The following is a 24,612-nucleotide window of genomic DNA, read 5'->3' as shown; positions in this document are numbered from 1 at the left end:
GAGGAACAATCTTCGTCTGGACCAAGTCTGTACTTCTCTTCAAACCTTTACAACTTACAAATCACATTCAGGAGGTTCCTATTATATGCGTTTGATTTTATGTTATTATACAAAACTAGTAACCCTATTCCTGTCCTTTCTTCACAACCTGTTCAAAATGCATTGCCTCAATTTCAAGTTAAAAAAAATCTATCTTTGACTCAATAGCACACTTATTCTTCGTCTTCAACAACAACAGTTTGTAAACCTTTGGTAGATGGAACAATTACTGGTTCAACATAAGCAAACAACTTTTCCTTGGAGTTTTCTTCATCATTTCTCTTTCTTGAGATTCTCAATCTTACTCTGTGTTCAACACCTTGGACACCTCTTTTCCACAAAGCGACATTCAATTTTGGGTCTAATCTGACATCAGTAGTTCCCATGTGCAAAGTGGCGAATTTTCTGATTTCCTTGACAGCTTTTGGAGCTCTCTTTTTGAAATGAACACCGTGCAACTAGAAAATGACAACTGTTAGTAAAAAAAAACAAATTCATCAATTATATGAGGTGAGATAATACTGGAACGAGAAAAATGTGAATGCCATGGATAGTGGACCTAAGTCTGTCTTGAAGGAGATGGTGAAATGCTGGTTCTACCTTCAGTTCAGAACGATTGCAGGGCTCAATCTGTCCCTTCTATGAACTTCATGTAAGTTTATACCATCATGAAACGTCCCAATCATAATAGTCTGGGTTTCCAAATGAGTCCAGTAATTGTATCCAATAGTTCTTAGTAGTATGATAAAGTCCAGTCTTTCATTCTCCAACGGCAAGGACACTTGAAATGCAGGTCACTTCGTTTCATTTTCTATTCCCATATATCATCTCCCTTCAGAACCGCTAAAATAGGGGCAAGAGGGAAAGGGTAATTAAAAACATACTCTCTTGTGCAAGTTAATGGTGTATTCCCTGGTGACGACGTCTTGTAAAGCCATTGTGGATTGATGTAGATTGGTTGTGGGTTGTACTAGGCTGTTCCTACTAAGATCTCTAAAATTTTTTTTTTTTTTTTCAGGCAGAGGTCTCAATCGCTGTCTCTCGCTCACTGTATTTTACTTTACTGTAATAGTTAACATATGTAAACTATTGTCTCGGGTTCTCTCTCTAGTTAGTATATGGGAAAAAAAAAAAAAACTACACAAAAATTATAAAGAATGTACTAGCACTGCATATAGACATATTTGTCCCGCTTACCTAATACGCAGCATGTAAATTAGGTCTAAGCCCTAAATTCATAGTCACTACAATTGAGTAAACATCAGATATGCTTAAGAGTACTTCCTTGTAACAAGCAAGTTCAAGATAGAATATTGGGTTTTCGAGGGCATAACAGATGAATTTATACTCTATTTGCTGCCGTTATTGCAAAGCCTATAATGTGCAGTTGTTGATTAGGGACAACTGGCATTTATGCTTTAAGCAAGCACAAACAAGTTCAATGGATTAGTCACTTATTATTGTATATTCTTACACCTCCCCTACTCTACAAGAAGCTATAAGTAATATTTTTTTTTTGCATTTGGATTCCCTCAAGAATTTAGGGTGCTCAATATTTTTAGGGTTAATTTGGTTGCAAATTGGGAGGAATTATTTAGGCTATGTTACCATTCAACTCAGTGCTCAACTTTAGTCTTACAATGCACTGCGATTCCTCCAAAACATACTCTTTCTATCCCCCTCTTCTCCCCTCTCCTCCCCTCACCTTATACTGCACTCCACTTTTTCTCCTATGAATACGTGCCATTTTCATTTTGTTTGCCGTACTATTCCCTCCGTTTTATCAACTCCCATTTAGCTTCCCTCTCCGCGCAAAAATTAACCGAGATCAAAATTGAAAAAGGAAAGCACGGAGATCACATCCGAACTCCTGTGGTCATAACCACCAACCGTATCCCTCAATGTCACCATCGAATTCAAGACACGTGACACCTGCACCACCACAGAAGCAACCACAGCAACCACAGCAACCACAGCAACCACCACCACCACCACACACAAATATCCTCCATCAAGCCAAACAAACGCAACAACAAGACCTAAAACAATCAGCCACATACATCAAACAACTCCATTCAATTACATCTCGTCTCATATCGTCCAACTCCAATGCTGACCCATTAACCACCAAGAGCAATTTACTAGATAAGATCACCACGATACATGAATTGAACAAAAATATCGACCATCAATTGAATGATGAAATAAGTTACAATTACTACCACATGATGAAGGCCAAACGGAAAGTTGAGAAATTGAGTCAGGGATGTGTGCAGAAACTAGAGGCAATGAATCAAGTTGTCCATGTTAATCACGATGATTGGGGGGTTGTAGGTGTTGATGACAAAAATCTAGATGAAAATAATACACCTTTGCACGGTCAACTGAGTAATGTTGCCGAACTTGCAACAAGAAATCGCAAATCTAGGCTACCGTCTGGTGAAATAAATAAGAGGAATAACGTTGCCAAACTAAGTTTACAAAGAAGATGCGAGTTGATTGATCAGGATTTGAGAATATTGGAACATACATTGAAATTAATCAATGAACGAAATTGAAGAAGAAAGGCAGAAGAAAATTATGATAAACCTATTGTTCTTGTCACAAACCGAATAAAAAATGAATTATTACCCAAATACTTACAACGATCGCTGTTTTTAAATTAGAAAAGAGCCAAAGTAGAAATACCAAACTTGTATCCTTGTAGGTAGTCCCTCCCTATCCTGATTCTATGGCTCCCACTTTTTCTCTTCAACCCATCCCACATGAACAATCTTGATCAAATCACTCAAGTTGATATGTTTATCCCTTTTCAATGCTCTGTTTTCATTGACTAGTGAAGAATAAACCTTGTAGTATGATTCCCTGGGAATATGGGCAATCGAAGTTTGTTCAAGTCGTGAAGCAGGTTTTGTAATGTCTGGACAATATAGCCATTTGCGACGACGATAGTTCCATAGTACTGTGCCCACGTTGATATCCCCTGTGACCTGTTGCTGTTGTTGATGTGGTAGTGGTGGTAGTAATGGTAGCAGTGGTAGTGATGGTAGTTGTGAAGTAGGTTGACTGTTCACTTTAGCTGAATCGTTAAGTCCTTTTGATGTTGATGCTAGCATACTCTCAAATTCCCTGCGTAGTATTGTAAAGTCGATATCATTGTATTGTGGTATATCATGAGTATTTGTGGAAGATCCAGTTGCTGTAATGCTATCCAAAGCCTCTTCCTCTTCCTCTTCCTCTTCCTCTTCCTCTTCCTCTTCCTCTGCTTCTTCTTCTTCTTCTTCTAACGAAACTTCATCTATATTTTGAAACCGTGCCTGGTGATGTCGTATAACATCTTGTAAAGTTGTGCGAATATTGAAACTAGCTTGATCAGAAACAACAGTCGTAGAAGATCCCACATCCTGATTATTCAACACTTGACTATTATGCGTGACAAATGAGTGGTGGCTATTATTATTATTATTATCATCATCATTGGTCTGAGACTGGCTACTGTTGTTAACATGAGCAGTGTCGCCACCACCACCATTATAATGTTCATACATCTTATCTAAACTCTTGTATTTCTTGTAGTCTCGTAAAAAATTTTCTTCTGTTGTATTGTACCCTTTTGATGCTCGAACCAATTTATCAAATGACATATGCTCGTCGGACTCATCATCAACAAATAAACCATCAATTAAATTATCTACTATAAATGCATCCTCAGATATTGATTTCAACCGATGGATAAAAGAGTGCCACTCGTGCGATATTCTCTTAAAAAAACCCGGTGAAGATGTCGTGGCTGATGAAGTTGAAGGAGTGGCTTTTGACTTTGTTTTGGTAGTTGCAGTAGTAGTGGAGTCTCTTGCGGATTTTGAGTTGACAACTTTGGTTCTGGACACGGGTGTAGTGGCTCTAGTTGATGGTAAGATAGATGCCGGCGTTGTGTTTATTGTGGATGTTGTGGGCGATGGAGTGTTTGATGCAGGGGTGTTGATTGTGGTGTAGGAAGTAACTGTGGGCTGATAATAATGACTGCTGGGCTTTAAACTTCTCCCTTCTCCACCTTGTCTTGCACGTAATTTAGGGGTAGACTGCGATTTTCTGAGTTTGGCGAATGTAGATAGTTTAGATCTAGGGGTATCAGTTATGCTTTGGCACTCACTACTCATGACTTTGTAGGAAGGAAGAGGTGGTGGTGGAGGAAGTGGTGGTGGTGGTGATGGTGATAGCAATGGCAGTGTCTAGTAATATTGGCAAAAGTCTAAATCCCGTAAGCTCTGTTCTTTTTTTTTTTTGTTTTTTTGTTACCAAAAAGAAGAAGTTCTTTTTTTTATTAAGCAGAAATAGCAAAAAAGCTGGGAAAATTAAAATGACTTCAGAAAATATGGGAAAATTGCTGAGTCAAAGAAGAGAGTTTATTGCTGATTACTATATAATAGTTTTTGTTGTTCTAAAAGGTGGAGATGAGATATGCTATGCAAAAGTATGTATATAAAGGTGATTTGTAATTAATTAATTAATTTACCGTCTGTGCAGTAGAGTAATGTAATCCGAAAAAAAGGGCGGTTGAGGAATGTTTTCGGGAAGGGAAGAGACAAGGACAAATAAAAAAAAGAAAAAAGAAAAAAGACAAAAAAAAAAAAGAAATTCAAACCATGAGGATCCCGCCTTATGCAGTTTACATTTGTTATATATACAGTAGTTGTAACTCAGTAAGCTAGACCAAAACTACAATGATACTTTGATGTAAATGACAATAACGACTGCTTTGTTAACTGAATAAAGCAATAAAAACAAGTGGGTTAGTAATCGTAAGAAGAAATGGTTCTCCGCAATCTTTATAGTTTAACATCACAATACCATTTACCTGTTACATAAATATACGAAAAGTGGTCACGTGCATTCGCTCTGCTGCAAAAGACACACAAAACTTCACCCTTTTTTTTTTGACAGAATTTCCTACTTTATTGATGTACAATATCTCTCATAGCCTTACATTAATTTCTCATTATTAAACAACACGAACTGAAACATTTATTTTCACTGCAAAAGATATCCCGTTAACTTACTTTTATTCCCGGGTGTGTGTGTGTGTGTGTGTGTGTGTGATTATCTCACTTCACCTTTTCAGTACTACCACCCACTTTTGATTCTATTATACGTGTCATAATCAAACTTCCACCCTCCTTTCTCCCTCACTAAATCACTATTCAGTTCATAATCTAATTCAACTTCCAACTCAGCTGCCCGCAAGAGAGTCTTGTCTTGTAAATATGACCCTCTTTGTTCCCATTCAACATTATACACAACATAACTCAATCCTGAATGTCGATAATTAGTAGACTGAGTCAAGTTCCATGATCGCGAATTTATTCCATTGGCGAAAAATCCATGGTATGATGGTAGTGAAGGGAGAAGCAAGACTTGAACTGATAAATCTCCAAACACATCTTGGCCAATCGATTGTGGAGAAGAAGCAGTAGCTTTGTTAATTTTGACATCCGTATTGACTTGTTCCAACTCTTTTTCATTTCCATTTCCATTATTAGCTGGTTCAATTTTACCCTCCTCTACTCCTTTTCCTCCATTCTTCACAACTTGATTTGATGCATTTATAGGCTTTAAGATATCTCCCTTTGTCCACTTTTTGTTCCAAACACTCAAATCAATCGACCCATTGAAAAGTCCCATATGCAACAATACCTGCAATATATCAGAATCATCCGTATAGACTCCACTCGCTCCACCCCAAAGTTCCCTGCTAACAATCTCATTCCCATAATCTTGTTTAAACTTGACAATATGTCGAAAAGGAATTTTTATTTCAAGTACAGTATTGATGTATTCTTGTGGTAATGGAGGTATAACCGGAATGTATCGTGGAGGTAAATTGCTAATTTTAACTTGTTGCTTATAGGCCCTCTTGATCTCATCAAAACGAATAATAAGAGACGGTTTTAGTCCATAAAGTGAGCGTGTTTGAAGTGTTTCCCATGTGGTTGTAGGATTATAAACAATCGAACCAATAAAACGTCGCTCAGGGAAAAATTCGGCAATTAATGACTCAATCGGTTCAATGTCCAAATGTGGCTTTTTTCGCTTGGATGGTGCCGTTAGAATAGTTTTAAGACTGAGGTCACCCTTTGTAGAAGAAGCCTCATCATTCGAATTTACTTTTTGTTGTTGTGGTGGTTCCTGCTGCTGCTGCTGCTGCTGTTGCTGTTGCTGCTTTTCATTTGGTTCTTCAATCACATGATGATGGTGGTGGTGGTGGTGGTGGTGACTGGAATTCTCAATTGCTTTATGTTGGAGATCGGGATGATGATGATGATGGTGGTGGTGGTGATGGTGATGATGTTGATTCTGACTTGGATGTGCGTGATGATGATGGTGATGATGGTGTGGTGAAGAACGCATTTCAGGTTGATTTTGCAATTGCGATGATGGGGAATGATTTTGGCCCCCAATGACTTCGTGGGCAGGTGTTGGAAACGTTTGTTGGGTACTCGGTTGAGTCAGCATGTTTGTAACTGTAAAATTTGTGAGGTGCTAGAATGTGTGATGTAGTTCAATTGAGCTTCTCCGAGTCTGTTTCCGGTGTTATTATGTCACAGACACAGTGCCCGATGAGATTTCGATTCCCCTTGATTTCGGATATGAGGTTCAATGAGATGATGTAATTCAGTCAGTGCCGTACTGATATACGTATTTTTCTTCAATTGAAAAGTTTTGTGAATTCTAATGACGTGGATTCACTGGTGTTCGTGGTGTGTGTGTGGAGTAAAGCAAACTTTCGAATGACATGGATTTCGCGATGACTTACTATTCCAAAAATAAATTATGATTACTCCTCTCGTCTGACATTTCTTTTTTTGTGTATGCCATGCAATGCATAAAGTCAATCAAGAAAAGATTTTGCGAGGAATTGATATATATATATATAGATAACTTTGATAGCGAAGCAATTCAAAGAGACTTGAGGGCTTCTTGTCAAAAAAAAAAGGGTCGTGCAATGTTGTGCAGCGGTAAAGAGTAGACTGAATAGGCTGTCTGCACGTTGCCTTGCCCAAGTCTTTTTGTTGTGAATAGTCGCCTCACAATAACCTGCTTCGCAATTGATCTGCCAAAACGCTGAGAGCCAAAACTCATTCAGCTTCTGTTTCACAGTCTCCCCAAGAGTCCAACAAAAGCGATACGTGGTTGGAGTTACTTAGTACAGCCTGTTTAGTAAACAGGTCGATTGCAATCATGGAAACACTCTTGCAATCAAGGATTCAGATAATGGGACAGCTAAATCCCATAAGATCTACAGTTCAATTGAACTGATGTGTCGAATATTTTCTCACTACACCAAACTTGCAGTGTAAATGCTTCTCATGGATTGCCCAGACCTCAATGGGTCATCTTAAACTCTCTTGCTTCATGTTTCTGTAGTTTTCAGTCTTGTCAAGGGTTTGTCACGTGTGTCACAATAGGGCTATCGCATATTCCTCTTTCTTGTGTGCAGTCGCGTTTTCTACAGCAGAAAGAAATAAATATACTCTCACATCAGTAAAGTATGTGACTTGTAATTACATAACGTAGTGCGCACTCATTACATAATACACTTTACACGATAGTGTGTGTGTGTGTGTGTGAGTAAGAGAAAGAGAAAAAAAAAACTTGTGTCTTCAAATTTTCAGTCATCCAGAGTTCATCAAAACCTCAACCTATAGTTACATCAACAATGGCTGAATCACACAGATGTATGTTTTTCAAAACGAAGTCGAGATAGACTTATGCGATGGCACGAGCTACGCGGGGAGTGATGATGATCATTTTGGATAATTGTGATAACTTGTTGTTTCGTCCAACTGAATTAATTCAATGGAAGAGTTGTGAACATTTGCAAGCACCTACAATGGCTACAGGTCGCAAGAAAGACGTACCTTTTAAAAGAGTATGAAAGGAAACCTGCAAATGTACCATTCGTTTCAAGTCAAGTTTTCCGCAGTCCAAACACGTGTATCGCGAATCACTACCTACGAGTACCTGCTTCGTACAGTACTTCAAAGCACCAAATACTAACATTCTTTTTTTCTAGTATACGTTAAAGGAAAACACATCTCCTACCAAAGATCCAAGAACGTTACCAACCCAAAGGTTTCATTGATTCAAATTGAAGGTGTTGGTTCTCCTCAAGATGCCAAATTCTACTTGGGTAAAAGAATTGCCTACGTCTACAGAGCTCAAAAGGAAATCAGAGGTTCTAAGATCAGAGTTATCTGGGGAAAGATTGCCAGAACCCATGGTAACAACGGTTTAGTCAGAGCTAACTTCAAAAAGAACTTGCCACCAAAGACTTTCGGTGCTTCAGTTAGAATCATGTTGTACCCATCAAACATCTAAGCTATTATTTAAGCAGATTAAAAATTAGATAAACGCCAGATTGTCTGAGGTAGAATACGAAGCATTATGAACATATACAATAACTCAATCACAATGAAATGGGTCTCAAAATCAAAAGCAAAACCCGTAAATTTTTCACATATTATAACCGAATGGACTGGGTGTCGAATATAATACAAAAAGTACACTTTAGTTTTATTTGGGATATAAGAAATTGGAGAGGGGGAGAGGGAATAAGTGTGTAACTTTATAGTTAATAACTTGTTAATATAAAAGAAAACAAGCATTTTTTTATGTATACTATTAGCAATCGTTGATTATGCAGGCTTTACTTTGCGTATTGCTTTGTTTTGTACTCACTCTCGTTGTGTGTAGAGGGGCATTCCCTACTTGTTCAAGATCTGCAGACTGACTATCTTTCCAAACACCACGCATTCCAATAAAGAGCTTCCGCCAAGTCTGTTTGCACCGTGGACACCAGCACTAACCTCACCTACGGCATACAAGTTTGGAACTGCTTGACCTTGTGAATTGACAACATGAGCATTTGAGTCGATCTCAATACCACCCATGGCAAAATGTAAAACTGGTGTTGTTAATCCAAAGTAAAATTCCAGAGATATTGCGTTGCCAAACACGGTTCTACCCAAGGGATCGTTCTTGGATTTGACAGCATGATTATACTCCTGGAAGGTGTTTTCCAACTCTGTAGTTGTTAATTTGTCGTTGGAAGGATTTATTCTTTGCAACAACTTCAACAAATCGTCAACATCTCCTTTTTGCAACAATTTTTGCGAAGCGTAGAAATCTATATGGCTTGCCGCTTTGGGATAATCTTCGCCACTAATAACAAGTACAGAAACGTACGATCCAACAGGTAATCCCACTTCGTTTTCTTGCTTCACTTGGCAATTCTTTAAAACAGCATTAGTAACAACATCTCTCGTGGCCAATTCATTGACAAATCTCTTTCCACTTGGAGTTAACAAAATACCACCAATGCCACGCATGAGCTCTCCGCAAAGAAACTTCCAATGTGAATTCACATTGTCCAACTTGATAAATCCAGTAGGGTGAACTTGAATCTGATCCATTTGAATTAAATGCGCATCGACATCCCGCAAGGCAACTTTTTGGCCATCGCCAGTTGTTTGTTCGCCATTAGACGATGGGAACTTGAGCAAGTCAGGTCGATATTGCTTAAGCAATGACGTTTGTAAATCCTTTGCATCTGCAGAAAATCCACCAGTGGCCAACACCACATTATCTGCATATTCAGTTTTCACCTCATTGGTGTTGTCGCCTTGATACTGCACACCTTCAACTTGATTATTGTTTACCAATATCTTCACCAATTTGCTATTTTTCAATACCGCCAACGCCTCTGGCTTGTCTGCTTGAATTTGTTCAATGCGCTTAATCAACGTCAGAACTATAGCAAACCCCGGTGGCAACGCCCCTGATCCTTTGTGCGTCCTGGCAAATGAATGCCCACCTAATTGAGTAACCAGTGAAAGATCAATTTGCAAATCCTGAGTCAACCATTCAATTGCATCGCTTGAACGTGAAGTTAATTCGTCGACCAATATGGGATTGCATAATCCTTTACCTGAGCTGAGAGTATCTTGTTTAAACACTTCTACTGTGTCGTCGTTCTTTTGGTATTGAGTAGGTACCCCATTGATTCCTGAGGATGCCTTGATCGAATTACCACCCAATTTCCCCGTTTTTTCAAGTAATGTGACTCTGTGATTTTGCGAAATGAGTTGCAAGGTAGTAGTCAAACCCGCGAGTCCTGAGCCAACAACAATGGTGCTCCTAGAAGAAGAACTCATGGTGGGGAAAAATTTAGCTACTACTGATCGCAATACTGGGGAAAACTGAATGTATAACAGTACTATGGCAAGAGCGACTAGTGCGTATCGCTTGAAGTAAAACACTTTGATGTGAAAGTGGATGGGGGGTGAGGTCGGGAACTAGATGGGATCTTTAAGAACGTGGTGTGAATAGAAAGTTGGAAAAGTTCGTGGTCGACAGCTATCCTTTATATATAATCAATTGAATGGGCATACTAAAGGGGGGGGGACGCTCCTGTATTCGCCTGTCGTTAATCATTCGATGTTGCAGGATGGACTGATTTTCGCCTTTTCCGTCTCGCACAAAAAAAGGTTATAAAGCCGAGATTACGTAAGTCGATCGGACTTTACTACAACAATACCCACAAAGCTCTTTTCAAAATCAAGTCTACATCCATTCACAAATTAACTAAACGAAACAACGTTTACAACCATTCTAGATCTTTATGTCGTCCCTTTTGAATTTTTCGGGAACAAATCTCCAGTGTTTTGAATCACCGTGGTCGTATTTTGATTTCTTCAATGAACCCAGAGGAGCATTGTAGATTGACAAATTGGCTTGGTTGGTCAAGTTGATGAAATCGTCTGGCGGAGACAAGTTTGTATCTTCTGATTGGTTTTTGTAATCAACTAAATCAAACCATCTTGTTTGCCATGTAGTGCCTGTCTCCTTCTCCTTCCTTCTCAATTCTCTTTGCTCATTTTCAATCTTGGATTTTTCCTCAGCAATCAAATTGTAATCCAGCTTCCGAATTGCGTCAGCTACTTTCTCCCAAGCTCTTCTCGACTCAAACTCCTTTTGTTCCTCAATTGGTTTGACTGTCAAGTGGACCGCCTTCAATGCATCTGCATCATAAAACAACTCACCAGTCTTTGATGTTGGTGTTGAAGATCCCTTGTCAATGTAGGACTTTCCAGACCATTGTCCTTGGATCGTAACCAAAGCATTTTCCTTTGAAGAGCTGGAAAATGAGTCACGGTATATTCTTGCCTTGAATGTGTTCTTTTTACCAGATACCCAACCTCTTCCACTGTATTCTATGACTGTGAAGTAGCCGTTGGAAGCTTGTATGTAGGAAGTTCCTTCCAACTCGACAAATGGGGCAGCTGTGATCAATCCTTCAATATGCAAGGGCGGCAAAGTGATCAAGTAGCTTTCTTTCAAGTCATTGAAATCCAAAAGAGCGTGTCCATATTGTTTAATGTTTATTGACGTTGCGGAAATCTTGGACGTGATACCATTGTATCCTTGTAACATGACATTGTTTTTGGCATTCTCGATGGCGTAGGCGGTTACTGGAGGATGATGACTAACTTGTTCACTCAACAAGGTGGTCTCGCCCAATTCTTCATTCTCCCACTTCCCAACAAAAACTTCCCCCAAGAATGGATTCAATGGCTTCTTCTCACTTCCCATACTCTCATTTCTTGAACAGTATTGGGACTTCAATGTAGAAATAAACCATCTAGTGACCGCGATAGCCCTTTTCAAATTCATTGCATCAACTATTGCTGGTTCTGAATCTTCCGGAACGGTCAACTTATTTGGTGCAACAAACAAATCGGGATGCTCGGCCCAATATTGCGAATACTCCACAAGCGAAGTAGGTGATAAGATAAATGGAGGTGCAGTTAATGAGGATAAGTCACCATTGAAAGATGCAATTGATTTGAGAAACGACGTCCATGAATGAGAGCTTGAGGCTGAAGCTGAGGCTGCGGTTGATGATGATGATACTGAGCCTGGTGTGTCTGGTCTAGCGTCGGAAGCCATGGTCAAAAGTGGGGTATTGTATGTTATGTGTTCTCTGAGGTTCAGACAGTAAAAAAAAAAAAAACCACTGGTGTGTGTTTGACCGTTGTTTGCTATCAAGGAAGTACTAATAATAGCGGTATTTGCTTCTAGTCTTTGATTACCTCATTCTTTACTTTTCGTTCCTTTTTTTTATTTTTTTTATTTTTTTTTTTTGTCGGATTTTTTCTATGGCCTTTTTTACTCCGCTGTCGCTGGGAGATCTATACGAGGCTTACTGATTTAAGGACAAGAGAAAGTTCTGTTGGTAAAGTTGCAGTTTGGTAGTTAGTGGAAAGTATGTAGTGTGAGAGTATATACATGGTCTTAATGAGTCTATGTTATTTTTTTTTTTTTATCCACACTGACAATTGTTCTGGCAGATTGGACGCTATAATTTGATATAGATGTGCTTGCGATTCAAAATGATTACAGTTGCAATCCATACAACACTATAACCAACCAAGATCAAAAATGCAGTTGTGTTTGATACCTCCAACGTATTGATCAGCATATTAATCAATCCGGTCAAAAGATTGCCCAACAAAAATGCTAGTAACCCGTTATTGTTGACTGCCTCCAACAACTCTGAGGCAAATCCAGATTGTTCCGGTAGAATTTTGTCAATTAGATCGTATCCCAACAAGAAGGCCGCATTGTAGGACACTACCCACAAAACGTAAGATGCATCAGCTATCCTTCTTGAAATGCTTGTGATATTATTGGAGCTGTTCACGATGGTGAACAAGCCTTGATAAAACACCGTGGCTATGAGTAACCCCTGTGTAGTGGACACTGTAATTAGATTGGAACCTTTGCGTGATGCTTTGGTTCTACTTATGGAGATCAAGTTGTTCTTCGTTGGGTATTCTGTTAAAACAAATGATCCAAAGGATTGGCCAAATATGAATATTGTAAAGTACCCCAAAAAGGAGTAGATCCCTTCCTTGTTCATAGTTATGAAGTTAACCATTCTGTTCTCGCTGGACAAAATAATCTCGAGCACGTTGGTTCTTTGCAATATAACTTCATTCAACATGAGAAAGGTAAATGCAACCACCACTCGTGGTAAGATGTTAAGTAGTGGGTCCAAGACTCCCAACAAAACTGGTAACAAACCTAATGTAATGAAAAAGTTCCAGTGAATACCATACTCAGTAACATGTTCCTGATAGTCAAGCAGCTTAACGCTGATAAACCTGGCAAGGCCCAATACTAATAAAGGAAGCGTTTTTATTGTGCTTTGTTGTATTAATCTCAAATACGTCTTCAAGCTGAAAGTGTAAGACGTGTTCGCTTTAATCAACTGTCTCGAATTCACCAACCCCATTGAAAATACAAAGGACCCAACTCCTAAGTCCATCATTGATGTACCCCATGTTTCAACTTTTGCAAATCGTCTTGGGAAAATTTTGAAATCCACAGCCAATATAGCTAAATTGGTAATGATTAACATATGTGACCTATAAGCGGTAAGAAATTGCTTTCGGGTCAAAAGTGGATCGTTTTCTTTGTCCTGTTGTCGGTGATGCACTTTCTTCTTCTCCGTTGTGTAGTGGTTAAGCAAGTACACAAGCAAGGACGGGATGAATATTGAATATTGTAGAAAGACTGTATTACTGCTGTAGATAGTAATTGATGCAAGAATAGTTAGCACATTAATCGCATAGTCATAAGCCAAGGGCAATTGGACAATTGAATCCTTGATGAATTTGTAGGATAGATATGAAGTCAATGCCACTGATGTTACGAGGTAAATCTCTTCAATGGATCCCCCGGTCAAATCAGACACAAAACTCTCCTTCATTTGTTTCAATGACGACATTTCTGGAGTAGCCTCCCAAGTCTAACTGATATGCAATTGATATATCTTTTAGCGTCAGCAAAGTGCCACACCACTGAGGGGAAGTTTAGTTTGTTATTCTTTGAAGTTTGTTACCAAGTCGGTCAAAAAAAAACAAAAAAGAACAAAAAAACAAAAAAAAAACACCAAAAAGAAGGAAAACCATAAAGGAGAAAAAGTTTTGGCATTAAGGATATCAGAGAGTACATTGAACATATCTACCGCTAATAGTTCAGGAATAGACATCAGACGAGATATCGAGGGTCTTTCAAAGGCATTATTACATTCATTTGAAGTACATTTGTGGTATAGAACAACACCACCCACTGATATGGTACAACACGAAAATAAAACGAAGGACAACTATTCAACTACAACCAGTCCGTCTGAGGAACACAGTAGCTCAGAAGTTGTGCATAATCAGTCAAGTTCAAGCTCTTTGGGTAACGGCGATGAGGATCCAGGCTCATCGAATACAAGTGCCACGTCTTTTCCCGAACATCCAAAGTCCCCACGCTTGACACTCTCACATTTACACAACACACCTTCCAGCGAATACAATGATTTCGTGGTATATTCTGACTCTGACGATATTGCGTCTCAAAGTTCGTTAGACTTACAAAATGAAGAGTCCAGAGCAGGACGTGATATCCGAAGTCAATTGAAGAAATTGGCTCGAAGTCATAGTTCGGACGAGGATGAAGAAGTGGATGAGGAGGAGATAAATGTTCTTGATATTAACAAAAGTGATTCCCAAAATGAGGGCGCTTCAGGCGGAGATCTCAATCCGATTGCAAACTTGAAGCCTTCTTTTGCTGTTGAAGATACACCTAGGAGCAAGCGGGGGTCGTTATCATCGCGAACGTCATCTCCATTACGAAGGACCCTTTCGGCGAGTCCCGATGACACTCCAAGTAAGCGACCAAGCAAACTGCGGGGAAAAATACGAAGGAAATCCAAGGAACCTAGCGAGAGGTCACATAGATCATTGGAGAAGTCCGGAACTGGGTACACTTCAATGCCACCATCTGGTAAAATTTTCAGAAACATGTTGATTTTGGAGGAAAGTTTGAGAGAGCAGGTCATACAACAAAGAGCGATGAGAAGGAAGTACTTGACTTTTTTGGCGATATTGTGCTCGATTATTGCTGGATTGGCCCATCATTTGTTCATTTTGGATGCTGCTGTCTCTTCAACGGGTACAACAAGGTTAGTACTAAAGTTTTTGCTAATATCGACAGTGATTACATTGTTGTTGTACCATTTGTCAGGAGAATATCAAAAGACAATTGTTCTCCCACGGAAATTTTTGTCATCAACAAACAAGGGTTTGCGGCAGTTGAATGTTAGATTGGTGAAGATCAAAACGCCCCTTTCAGATAAAGTAACTGATTTGATACGTGAGTTGTCACTTCTCGTAGTGAATTTTGCTTTGGAAGTGCTCCACAAGATCTCACCTAATTCCGTACAGAATAAAGATTCAAAGATTGAAGTGTTTCTCGTCATTTGTCAATCGCAATGTCAACCACGTATAGGCGTTACCGACGTTAAGTTGTTGTTGAATGCAAGAGTGTTCAATGTTGACATTAGAGAAGGTTGGGAGATTTATCGAAGTGAATTTTGGATCAATGAAGGCGTAAGAAGAAGAAATAACTTATTGGCTTTTATAAACGGGGCCAAATTAGAAAAGAAACAGCAATTGAAGAGGCGCAAGAGGACAATGTCAACACCACAACCATTGGCACCTTCGAAATTGAGTGAAGAAAATCTACTCAAGCTAGACTCGTCTACAAAGTAAAGGGGCTCTTTTTGGTGGTAAAATGAGATGTTGTATATATTCATGTGTATTTTTTGTGTCACCAGACAAAAGCAAAACTCATCTCTTACTATTTTTTTATTTTTTTTTTTTTTTGGTACCAAATTATTCTTAATCACGTTGGATACAGAGACCGTTTCTGAATTTACTAATGAGTGAGCCAGTCAAAACACGGAAACAGCCTTCTAGAAAGGGAAAGAAAGCATGGAGAAAGAACGTGGACATAGGAGACTTAGAATCAAAACTTCAAGAGGCAAGAGACGAGGAGATCATTAAGGGACCGTCACCACAAGATGATTTTGTAATCGATGAAACACCCAATGTGCGTTTGAAGGAGACCAAAGCGCCCAAAAAGCTCAAGACTCGTGAAATATTAACCAATAAATCCAAAGTTCCTGCATTGGTCAATAATCGTGCAAAGAAGTCGGACACAGTCCAAGGAGTGAAGAAGACAGAAATGTTGAGGTTGTTAAGGTTGCGTGGTGGAAAATACAAAAACGAAAGCATAACCATGGCAAGAATAGAGCAAGATGGATTGGTGAATGGTGACAGTGAAGATATCTGGGATGACGATAGTTCGAGTAAACAGAAACCAAAAATTCCCGAATATGGCACATCAACAGCTGAAGTCACCAAGGCAACGGTAGTGCCATCCACCTTGCGTTTGAAACCTATACAGATCACAAAGAATGACTTGACAGAGAAACTGGTGCATGCAGGAAAGTCGTACAACCCTTCGTTGGAGTCATGGAAAGAATTGGTTGACCAAGAATATGGTATTGAATACAAGCGAGAGTTGACTAGGCAGTCCATGGAAGATTACAGGCAAAAGATTCAAGAGCTCATGGTTACTTTGAATGATAACATGTTGTCTGACGATAGCGATGATGAAAATGAAGAAGAGGCCAATGACCTTGATACCAAAGATGGGGATGAAAAGGACTATTCCTTGTCTATAAATAAGCCAACCAAAATCAAGATCAAAACAAAGACAAAGAGGAACAAACAAGCCAAACACAAGGAAAGAGTCAAGTTGGAGCAAGAAATCAAGGACTTGAAAAAGCAGTTGAAAGATCTTTCTAATTTGGACGAAATTCTACAGAAGCAACAAGAGGAAGAAGCCGAGGCCACATCAAGAGCCAAACCTTCTGAGAAACCAAGAAGTCTAAAGAGGAACAAGTTGCACAAACATACCCCTATTGAAACACCATTGGAGTTGAAATTATCTGACGAATTAACAAGCAATTTGAAAAACTTGAAACCTGAAGGAAATTTATTTTATGACCAAATGTTGAATTTGCAATCAACAGGAAAGATTGAGAGTCGGGTTCCTGTTCATAAAAAGAGAAAATACGCCAAAAAAGTCACTGAAAAATGGACTTATAAAGATTTTAAATAGCTTATTTCCTCATTCATTCAAATACATGTTCATTTCCTAAGTCTACACAAATCGTACTTTGCTTTCACTCCACCTAAAGGTCTATGAAAAGTTCCAGTCTCCAAACACGTATCCTCTGAACAACCTGTCTCTCAAACTAAAGAATTGGTTTCTGTATGGTGTGTAGTATCTTTGTTCAATCAGTTCAATCGTCTTGAAACTCTCTGGAGCTATAGCCTCACTCGTTTGACCTCGATGAGTTCCTGTTAGGTAGAAATCTCTCTGCATCATCTTGTGGTCCCATTGATCCAAAAAATAACGATCGTTCTTCCATCCGTTGTCCCAGTATCTGATATATTGAACACCGTGACCGGCCAAGCCAAAGAATGCTGTCATGATAGCATATGGTATCAAACCCTCGAATGGTACAGGCATTATGTATTGTGTGGTGTAGGTTTTGGGGGGATTGTAATGGTGTAATTAAATATGTATGTGTGAATAACTCACTGTGTGGTGGCTATGATATGATGTGATGGGGCGGGGAGGGGGTGGTTCCCTGTTGATTACTGTAAAACTTTAATACCTTGACTTGGACCTCTGTCAATTTTGCGAAGAAATTATCTTCAGTGAGATTCTGATTGGTTTGCACAGAAAAAAAAAAAAAAGAAAAAAAGAAAAATCACTAGTTGAACTTGTACCTCCTGCACGACCATTTTTAGATGCAAAATGTAAAACACACACACACACACACCATCCGCTTCTACCAGACTCATTCTCTAGCGTAATAATTACAATCTCTATTAATATATCTCTCTATTCATTTAATTTCCAAACAACTTTAACAAACTTATCCATTTTCACTTTTTCTCTCAGTTGTGCCAAGCACCATTCATCTTGGGCCAAAAGTTGTCTCGGTATCGGTCTCTTCAGTGGATCCTTAATCAAGCACCTGGCAACAAACCGCTTGAATTCGGGTGTCCAGAAAATACTATCAGTCACACTATCTTTCAACGACAACTCACTCCTCAGGACCATTTCAACTACCTCGATTGGTCCTAAGGAAACATCGATTGGAAATTTCCCATTTGCAACTTCCAACATCGACATGCCTAGCGACCAAATGTCGCTCGATATTGAGTAACTTTTACCCATGATACGCTCTGGGGCCATATAGTATTGTGTACCTACAAAAGTGGATGCAAATGAATTGACTGCCTCGCCACTAACTCCAAAATCACATAGTTTGACATTTCCCTTGGAATCTAGTAAAACATTTGAGGGCTTTATATCTCTGTGTATAATGTTTTTCAGGTGTAAATAGTCCAATCCGGATAATACTGAATTGGCAACTTTACCCAAGACTTTCTCGCTGATACGGTTGGTTTGATCGCGCTTGGCAACTTCCTTGTATATTGCATCTAGGGAATGACCATCCATATACTCCATAGCAATACCAATCATTGATTGTTTCTCCAAAAGAAAAGTGCCATAGTAGTTTACGATATTTGGGTGTTGACACTTTTTAGCAACATCCAACTCCCGAAATATCTGTTTTTGGACATCAGGGTTGGAGTCTGCAATTATCATCTTTAGTGCAAACACTTGTGAGTTGTGTAGCTTGCGGATGCGGCATTTGGCAACTGATCCCCCATTTCCCTCTCCCAATTTACCCACCTCTTCGATGAGATCGTTGTTGGCAAAAAGATGCCACTCATGGGATGTTAGTTGTTCAAGGTAATGTTTGTTCTGCAAGTACTTATCAATGTTGGACTCGGGTTGTTCTCCTGATTGTGGTTCTGCAGTATCATTCAGCGTCTTGCGAAGTCGCCTTTTATCGTCGTTGCCATGTTGCGTCGTACTGGTAGACACTGGCGGTGGTGGTTTTCTTCTCAATTTCTGAGAGTCTGACGACAGTGACGAATCTGCGGTATTTGGAGTTGATGACAAATTAGATGAGGAAGGGGTCATGTTGAATGTTGTCGTCACCGTTTGCAGGCTCCTGGGCCGTGGCGGTAACTGTGGTGGTAAATTTGAATGTGAATCACCACCAATATTCAATTGACTAAACTTCCCATCACCATTATAGTCTTGAGACTCTCCTGCATTCAATTGTAGCATTGGTTTAGCATTGTTTTGTGGGGGTGGAATAGCCAATGTGGGTAGCCTCCGATCATTTTGTCTTCTGGTGTTGGGTACTTTAAACAAGGGAACATCTGTCATGATACGATGCCTTGGTTAAGCTGTGGTTGCGCACAAGTGTAAAATCTAGAAATAGAATTGATGTAAATCTCTCTTGCAACCGGTCAAGGTGTAATTAGGGAATTAGTTGATTGAAAGTATGCTGTTTAAAATGAGGATTGCCTCAGTTTAAATAAGCCACAATATCTAGTATATCTGTGTGAGTTCAATTCTTTTCGGTTAGGATGCTGATGGGAAACGAAATCTGTCGTTCTTTTTCTGTTTTTTTTTTCTTTTGTTACCCCTAAACCAAATGAAAAGGAAAGTTTGAGATTTACAAACAAAGAATGGAATTCTTGACACGCGCGCGCGACCAAAACCCTTTTTTAGAGACGTGTACTCTGTGTATGTGTGTGGAGAGAGAGAGAGAGAGAGAGAGAGAGAGAGAGAGACAAAATAGCACAGTAAAATGCTTTACTACAGTTGCAAAATGTCATCTTAGCTGTACGGGGTATTTACTCCTCTACTTTTTCTGCTTCTTTCTAGCAGGACCCTTGGCCGATCTTTTAGCAACCCCACCTTTTCCAACGGCAACTTGTTTAATCAATTTGTCCTTCTTGGTATCAATCTTATCGCTGTCCTCCCCTTCGTTGTCGTCTTCTACATCCTCCATATCATCGTCCACCACATCTTCATAATCAACTTTTGCCGGGGCTGCTCTTTTAGCGCCAGCTCCAAACGAATTTCCCGTCTTGTAAATAACCGTTGGATGAATAGCATTGTTGTATTTACGAGTGAAAGCAGCCTTGTCTTTCTTGTCCAAGTCGATAGGTTTGTTGAGCATATCGCTGATATTATCATAGTCCTCCTTCGTCAAGTAGTACGCGTCCATAGTCTCGATCGTCTGGTCTATACCCGCCTCTCCTTGTTGCTTGATCGGAATGTTCAATTTGACCCATAATGGGTTCAAGTAATCCAATCGCAACTCTTGTTTCGTGGTTGAAGTCTTGACTCGGGTGTGGTATTGCAATTCTTGTAGCATTCTCTGATACTTCATCTGCTTTGAATTTTGTCCCAACCAAGCACTGAAATTTAACCTGCCTGTGACTTGGCCCGCTACTTCAAACGACGGTTTCACCGTGGACATTAACCCATGGAAGGGCAACAAGCTCCATTGCTGCTCACTGGATCTAATTAAGGAATTAATAGAATCAGACAAACTTATGTCATCAGCAGCTTGTGCCACATGCTTGATATGTGACCCTGAAAGTCTTGGTTTTGTGTTTAGATAATTTTCCTGTATCATCAAAGGAGCAAAATCAATATCATTGAAATACAAATCAAGTTTCTCATTCAAATTTTGATTAGGGCCTGACCAAAGTCCAGATGACAATAACCTACCAGCAATATCAAAAGGTTTCAATATAATTTGCTTTTTCCAACTTGCCTGGATCTCCTTGACGTTGTTTGCACCAATGAGTTTTTGTGTTTTTGACACAGTGGAAAGCAAGTTTATCATTTGCCGGATATCATTGGATGTCGCCTGAACCAACTGACCAATAATACTAGGATCCAACTTGATCCCTTCACGTAAAGCAATAGTCATCAATCTACTCTTGACTTCATTTTCTGTTGGCCTGCGGAATGGCAAGTCGTACGTCACTCTATCAAAAGTTCTCATTTTTGGCAATGACTTATCATTACAAATCAAAATCATCGGCATGTTTGTGATTCGACAAAATTGCGACAAGGCCCCGGCTCCACCATGATCTCCGCTAGACATACCATCAACCTCATCCATAATCAAGCATAGCTTCTTGTTGTTTGCATTTTGCTCCTCATCATCACGATGTTTGAAAAACCCGATAACTGAAGTATTGTTCAACACCGATTTGATATTTGCATTCAACAAGGATTTGGAACGAACATCGGATGCGTTTTTTTCCAACACATCAAAGCCCAAAGAGTTTGCCACCATATGAGCAGCCGTGGTTTTACCTATCCCTGGAGGACCGCTAATTAACGCGGCTCTAAAAGATCCGGGGTTTTCTGGACCTCCGGGAAAATTCTTGGCCTTATTTTCAAACCAATGCTCCAACCAGTTGCGCAATCTCTGTACTTGTCCTTTATTTCCGCATAGTTGGTTGAAATCTTTTGGTGCATGTTTGTCTGTCCATAACTTATCCTTGGCTGGAACATCTTGTGTTGCTGGCGGCAGCTGTAAAGGTCCATTGGAGGCTTTTTGACTTGATGTAGCTTGAGCTGCCCTTTTGGCTCTTCTCTCTTCCTCTTCTCTTTCCTGCCTCTCGGCTTTTTCTGCTTCTTCTACAATCTTTCTCTCTTCTTGTTCCCTCTTTTCCTTGGCTTTTAAAGCTGCTTCACCACTACCACCATCGGCTGGCATACTTGCCAATAATTGAATAAACCCATCCTCATCTATCGCTTTGATTTTGAATTCTTTAATCTTTTTCACTTTTGAAGGACCAGCATCAGCTCCAATCACAACCAAGCTTGTCTTTTTCGATATCGACTTGGTGACTTTTGCACCGTATTGCTGAGCAGTCAGCTCAGCAGTATTTCGATCCAAGGAGGGCATTTGACCTGTAAACACAATTGTCAATCCTGTTAGACAATTGGTTTGGGCAGCAGGTAAGTCCACCAGTGTTGTGGAAGTCACGTTTTGCTGAGCTTTAAGAGCAAAGAAATTTGGTTTGTCGCCATCATTCACCTCCGGTAAGTCCGCATTGGGAATCTTCGCAAGCACGTCGTCGATGGATTCACCTCCAGTGGGTTTCTTGCTCGAATTAGTTCCTGGTTGAGTCGTTGAATGCTTTGGCGGAGGTGGGTGGGGTTTCTTGGGTGATGCTTGAGGTTGCTTCTTTTTGGGGCTTGCCTTTTTCGGAGCTTCAATCTCAATGACATCATCATCATCGTCATCATCAAATTCAAAGTCGTCGTCTATTTCAATCACCTCTGGATTTTTCTTTGTTGTTGATGCCGTTGCCTTGGACTTTTTCGCATTTGGTGACTTCGTCTCCTCTGCTTTACGTTTCTAAACATACATTACGTTAGTAACCAATTGACTTAGATTCATAAAAGTTTCACCATACAGTTCCAGCCTTCCCCTGTTGGTTCTTGAAGAAGTCGTGAATATTGACCATTATGTAGGAAAGGGGGGGTGGGATCAATTAGCTTCTCGATTAAGGAGCAACGCGTATAAAGAGAAGAAATAATTTTCAACTATTACGGAATTATCTGGCACCGCTTCACTTCGCGTACACTAATTTCTATTATCCTTTTTCTGTTATTTTTTTTTTTTTTTTAACTATGTATGCACAATATTCTACTACTTACCACTAGATTCCTTTTCCAAAAACTCAGTCCACAAAGATACGAAGCTTTGCCTTGCTGAAAGTTCATTCCCATTTGAATCTATTTTATTTTTACCCCCTTTTGCATTTGGTACATGTTGCAAACCAGCTGCAATCTTTTGCAGATCGTCCCATTCTAACAATGCACTGATTAGATTTAATGCCTCGAATTTCTTTGAATCTCCTCTAGGGAATTGCAAAAAGCTGATAATCACATTTGATAGCAACTCCGCATCCACCGTTTTATTTGATCCTTCGCCTTTCTGTTTCATCATTGTTAATGCCTTGGTCAAGTGTTCGTTCAATATTACTGCTTCGTGACGTAGCTTGCCTATAAGGAGTTGTTTGTTGTTGACTTCTTTTTTCAATTCTAAAATCTCTGCAGCTTTCAGCTCAGATTCTATAAGTTTTTGCTTCATGCTTTCCGCCTCGGCTTGTAGTGTTTTGATGTTGTTGTCCTTTGCTTCCAATTGTTTGTCCAATGTAGTAATGTTCGTTAGCAAGGACAACTTTTCCTCTTCAAACTTGGAGCTCTTTGTAGATATAAGTTTGTTCAATTCATCTATTTTCGTGTTGAAGTTATTCACTTCAGCTTCTTTGGTTTCGAGGCGCTCTTTCAAATCATTGATTGAGTCGGCCAAAGCTTTCTTTTCCTGGTCAGACTCATTTCGAGATGCTGAAATTTCATTCAATTCTTGTTTCAACTCGTGCACTAGCTTGGACAATTTTGAATTTTCATTCTCCAAGCCGTACTTTTCATCTTGCAACTCTTCAATTGTTGAGGTATATTCCCGTCTAGTTTTGGTTAAAGTATCGCTCAATTTCTCACATTCGTTGTTGAGACCGGTATTTTGCTCCTGTAGCTCCGAATACAATTGGGCGTCCACTTTGTTGGAAGCTTCTTCCTCGAGAGAGCTCTTTAATTTATCGTTTTCAGTTTTTAGTTTCTCATTCTCCTCATTTAGCTTCTCCACTAGGTCAGTTTTCTCTTCGAGTTCAACCTCGGCCTTCTTCATGCTGGCAAATACACTTTTGAATGAGGATAATCTGCTGACTAGATTGTCATAGGAGCGTTTTATATCATCCCGTTCCTTCTCAACTTGTTGCAACTTTTCCAATATCAGTTTGTCGTCACCCTCATTCGATTGTGGCTCAATTGTTGCTCCTCCATTTGACTCAATCGCTTCTTGTGAAGATTTAGAATTTTCCAATACCGTGGTTAGCTCTTTTTCGGATGGTTGAGTATCATCGACAGAAGGTTGTCGTTTGGTGTCGTCTTCTGTGTCATCGTTCTTTTTACTTTTCTTCTTGTTCTTTCCCATTTTATGTGCATCAGCTATTCAAGATACGGGTCAGTGTAGGTCAATGCAGATTTGCTGACTGAAAAAGTATTCAATATTGGCCTTTTTCTCTTGATTGATGTACCAGGCAAGAAGCTTTTCCGATCCACGACAGAGTAACTTTCTGTTTTTTTTTGTTTTTTTTGTTTTTTTTTTTTTTTTTCTGTTTTCACCGCCGTGTCGTTCTCTCTTTTGCACACAATTTCAATCTTTCGATGCTAAGATATAGTTGAATGAAACAACAGTTACAACAAAAGAGCGTGTCTTACTTCCGCCACAACTTGAGATAGAAAAATTGCTTTGCTTTGGCTGTTCACGATGTTAACTTTCGACTCTTTCCGTGTAATAGATAACTTTGATATAAAATGTTATACATACTTCTAAACTACCTCAAAGAGCATATCTGAAGTTTGGATTCTCCTTATCTGTGAGATCGGCAAATTCATACTGCTCGATATGGCTCATGTCGACCGGGAGTAATGCATCACGTCTCTTGTTGTCCCAAAAATACGAAAAGTAAATGGCTATCAAACAACCAAGGGAAACACTAGAGCAAATCACAATGGCTATTTTGGCACCCGCATACACTGGAGCTTGATTCGCAATGAACGTCTGTGGAC

At 39.5% G+C, this 24,612-nt stretch overlaps 13 protein-coding genes across 13 annotated transcripts; 3 read left to right on the top strand and 10 right to left on the bottom strand. All coding sequences in view use genetic code 12, as the record gives it.

Annotated features, from left to right (window-relative positions):
* Window positions 1-212: 212 nt before the first annotated feature.
* Window positions 213-977, bottom strand: KGF57_002024 (60S ribosomal protein eL31; the record flags this gene model as incomplete). The annotated part of the gene is made up of 2 exons (XM_051751293.1): window positions 213-497; window positions 924-977. The coding sequence occupies 2 exons, from the start codon at window positions 975-977 to the stop codon at window positions 213-215; spliced, it is 339 nt and encodes a 112-aa protein (XP_051609465.1).
* Window positions 978-1,940: 963 nt separating this feature from the next.
* Window positions 1,941-2,597, top strand: KGF57_002023 (uncharacterized protein; the record flags this gene model as incomplete). Its single annotated transcript, XM_051751292.1, has 1 exon — window positions 1,941-2,597. One exon carries the CDS (start codon window positions 1,941-1,943, stop codon window positions 2,595-2,597), a length of 657 nt encoding a protein of 218 aa, XP_051609464.1.
* Window positions 2,598-2,768: 171 nt separating this feature from the next.
* Window positions 2,769-4,199, bottom strand: KGF57_002022 (uncharacterized protein; the record flags this gene model as incomplete). The annotated part of the gene is made up of 1 exon (XM_051751291.1): window positions 2,769-4,199. One exon carries the CDS (start codon window positions 4,197-4,199, stop codon window positions 2,769-2,771), a length of 1,431 nt encoding a protein of 476 aa, XP_051609463.1.
* Window positions 4,200-5,163: 964 nt separating this feature from the next.
* RXT3 (Rxt3p) lies at window positions 5,164-6,552 on the bottom strand (the record flags this gene model as incomplete). The annotated part of the gene is made up of 1 exon (XM_051751290.1): window positions 5,164-6,552. One exon carries the CDS (start codon window positions 6,550-6,552, stop codon window positions 5,164-5,166), a length of 1,389 nt encoding a protein of 462 aa, XP_051609462.1.
* Window positions 6,553-7,756: 1,204 nt separating this feature from the next.
* KGF57_002020 (60S ribosomal protein eL33) lies at window positions 7,757-8,418 on the top strand (the record flags this gene model as incomplete). Its single annotated transcript, XM_051751289.1, has 2 exons — window positions 7,757-7,775; window positions 8,114-8,418. The coding sequence occupies 2 exons, from the start codon at window positions 7,757-7,759 to the stop codon at window positions 8,416-8,418; spliced, it is 324 nt and encodes a 107-aa protein (XP_051609461.1).
* Window positions 8,419-8,804: 386 nt separating this feature from the next.
* KGF57_002019 (oxysterol-binding protein) lies at window positions 8,805-12,048 on the bottom strand (the record flags this gene model as incomplete). The annotated part of the gene is made up of 2 exons (XM_051751288.1): window positions 8,805-10,330; window positions 10,773-12,048. The coding sequence occupies 2 exons, from the start codon at window positions 12,046-12,048 to the stop codon at window positions 8,805-8,807; spliced, it is 2,802 nt and encodes a 933-aa protein (XP_051609460.1).
* Window positions 12,049-12,457: 409 nt separating this feature from the next.
* Window positions 12,458-13,891, bottom strand: GWT1 (glucosaminyl-phosphotidylinositol O-acyltransferase; the record flags this gene model as incomplete). The annotated part of the gene is made up of 1 exon (XM_051751287.1): window positions 12,458-13,891. One exon carries the CDS (start codon window positions 13,889-13,891, stop codon window positions 12,458-12,460), a length of 1,434 nt encoding a protein of 477 aa, XP_051609459.1.
* A 349-nt stretch (window positions 13,892-14,240) lies between these two features.
* On the top strand, window positions 14,241-17,124 carry KGF57_002017 (SPO7; the record flags this gene model as incomplete). The annotated part of the gene is made up of 2 exons (XM_051751285.1): window positions 14,241-15,694; window positions 15,915-17,124. The coding sequence occupies 2 exons, from the start codon at window positions 14,241-14,243 to the stop codon at window positions 17,122-17,124; spliced, it is 2,664 nt and encodes an 887-aa protein (XP_051609458.1).
* An 81-nt stretch (window positions 17,125-17,205) lies between these two features.
* On the bottom strand, window positions 17,206-17,538 carry KGF57_002016 (uncharacterized protein; the record flags this gene model as incomplete). Its single annotated transcript, XM_051751284.1, has 1 exon — window positions 17,206-17,538. One exon carries the CDS (start codon window positions 17,536-17,538, stop codon window positions 17,206-17,208), a length of 333 nt encoding a protein of 110 aa, XP_051609457.1.
* A 378-nt stretch (window positions 17,539-17,916) lies between these two features.
* Window positions 17,917-19,323, bottom strand: MKK2 (mitogen-activated protein kinase kinase; the record flags this gene model as incomplete). Its single annotated transcript, XM_051751283.1, has 1 exon — window positions 17,917-19,323. The coding sequence occupies one exon, from the start codon at window positions 19,321-19,323 to the stop codon at window positions 17,917-17,919; it is 1,407 nt and encodes a 468-aa protein (XP_051609456.1).
* Window positions 19,324-19,804: 481 nt separating this feature from the next.
* On the bottom strand, window positions 19,805-22,442 carry RFC1 (replication factor C subunit 1; the record flags this gene model as incomplete). The annotated part of the gene is made up of 2 exons (XM_051751282.1): window positions 19,805-22,333; window positions 22,392-22,442. The coding sequence occupies 2 exons, from the start codon at window positions 22,440-22,442 to the stop codon at window positions 19,805-19,807; spliced, it is 2,580 nt and encodes an 859-aa protein (XP_051609455.1).
* A 185-nt stretch (window positions 22,443-22,627) lies between these two features.
* Window positions 22,628-23,974, bottom strand: KGF57_002013 (uncharacterized protein; the record flags this gene model as incomplete). Its single annotated transcript, XM_051751281.1, has 1 exon — window positions 22,628-23,974. The coding sequence occupies one exon, from the start codon at window positions 23,972-23,974 to the stop codon at window positions 22,628-22,630; it is 1,347 nt and encodes a 448-aa protein (XP_051609454.1).
* A 408-nt stretch (window positions 23,975-24,382) lies between these two features.
* On the bottom strand, window positions 24,383-24,612 carry KGF57_002012 (uncharacterized protein; the record flags this gene model as incomplete). Its single annotated transcript, XM_051751280.1, has 1 exon — window positions 24,383-24,612. A coding segment is annotated over one exon (230 nt), but the record flags the coding sequence as incomplete, so codon positions are not given.

The sequence above is a fragment of the Candida theae genome (assembly GCF_024610275.1).
Source record: "Candida theae strain CBS 12239 chromosome Unknown scaffold57, whole genome shotgun sequence".
NCBI lineage: Eukaryota > Fungi > Ascomycota > Pichiomycetes > Serinales > Debaryomycetaceae > Lodderomyces > Lodderomyces theae.
Note: the sequence above shows the minus strand (reverse complement) of the source record. Positions and strands in the feature narration are given on the sequence as shown.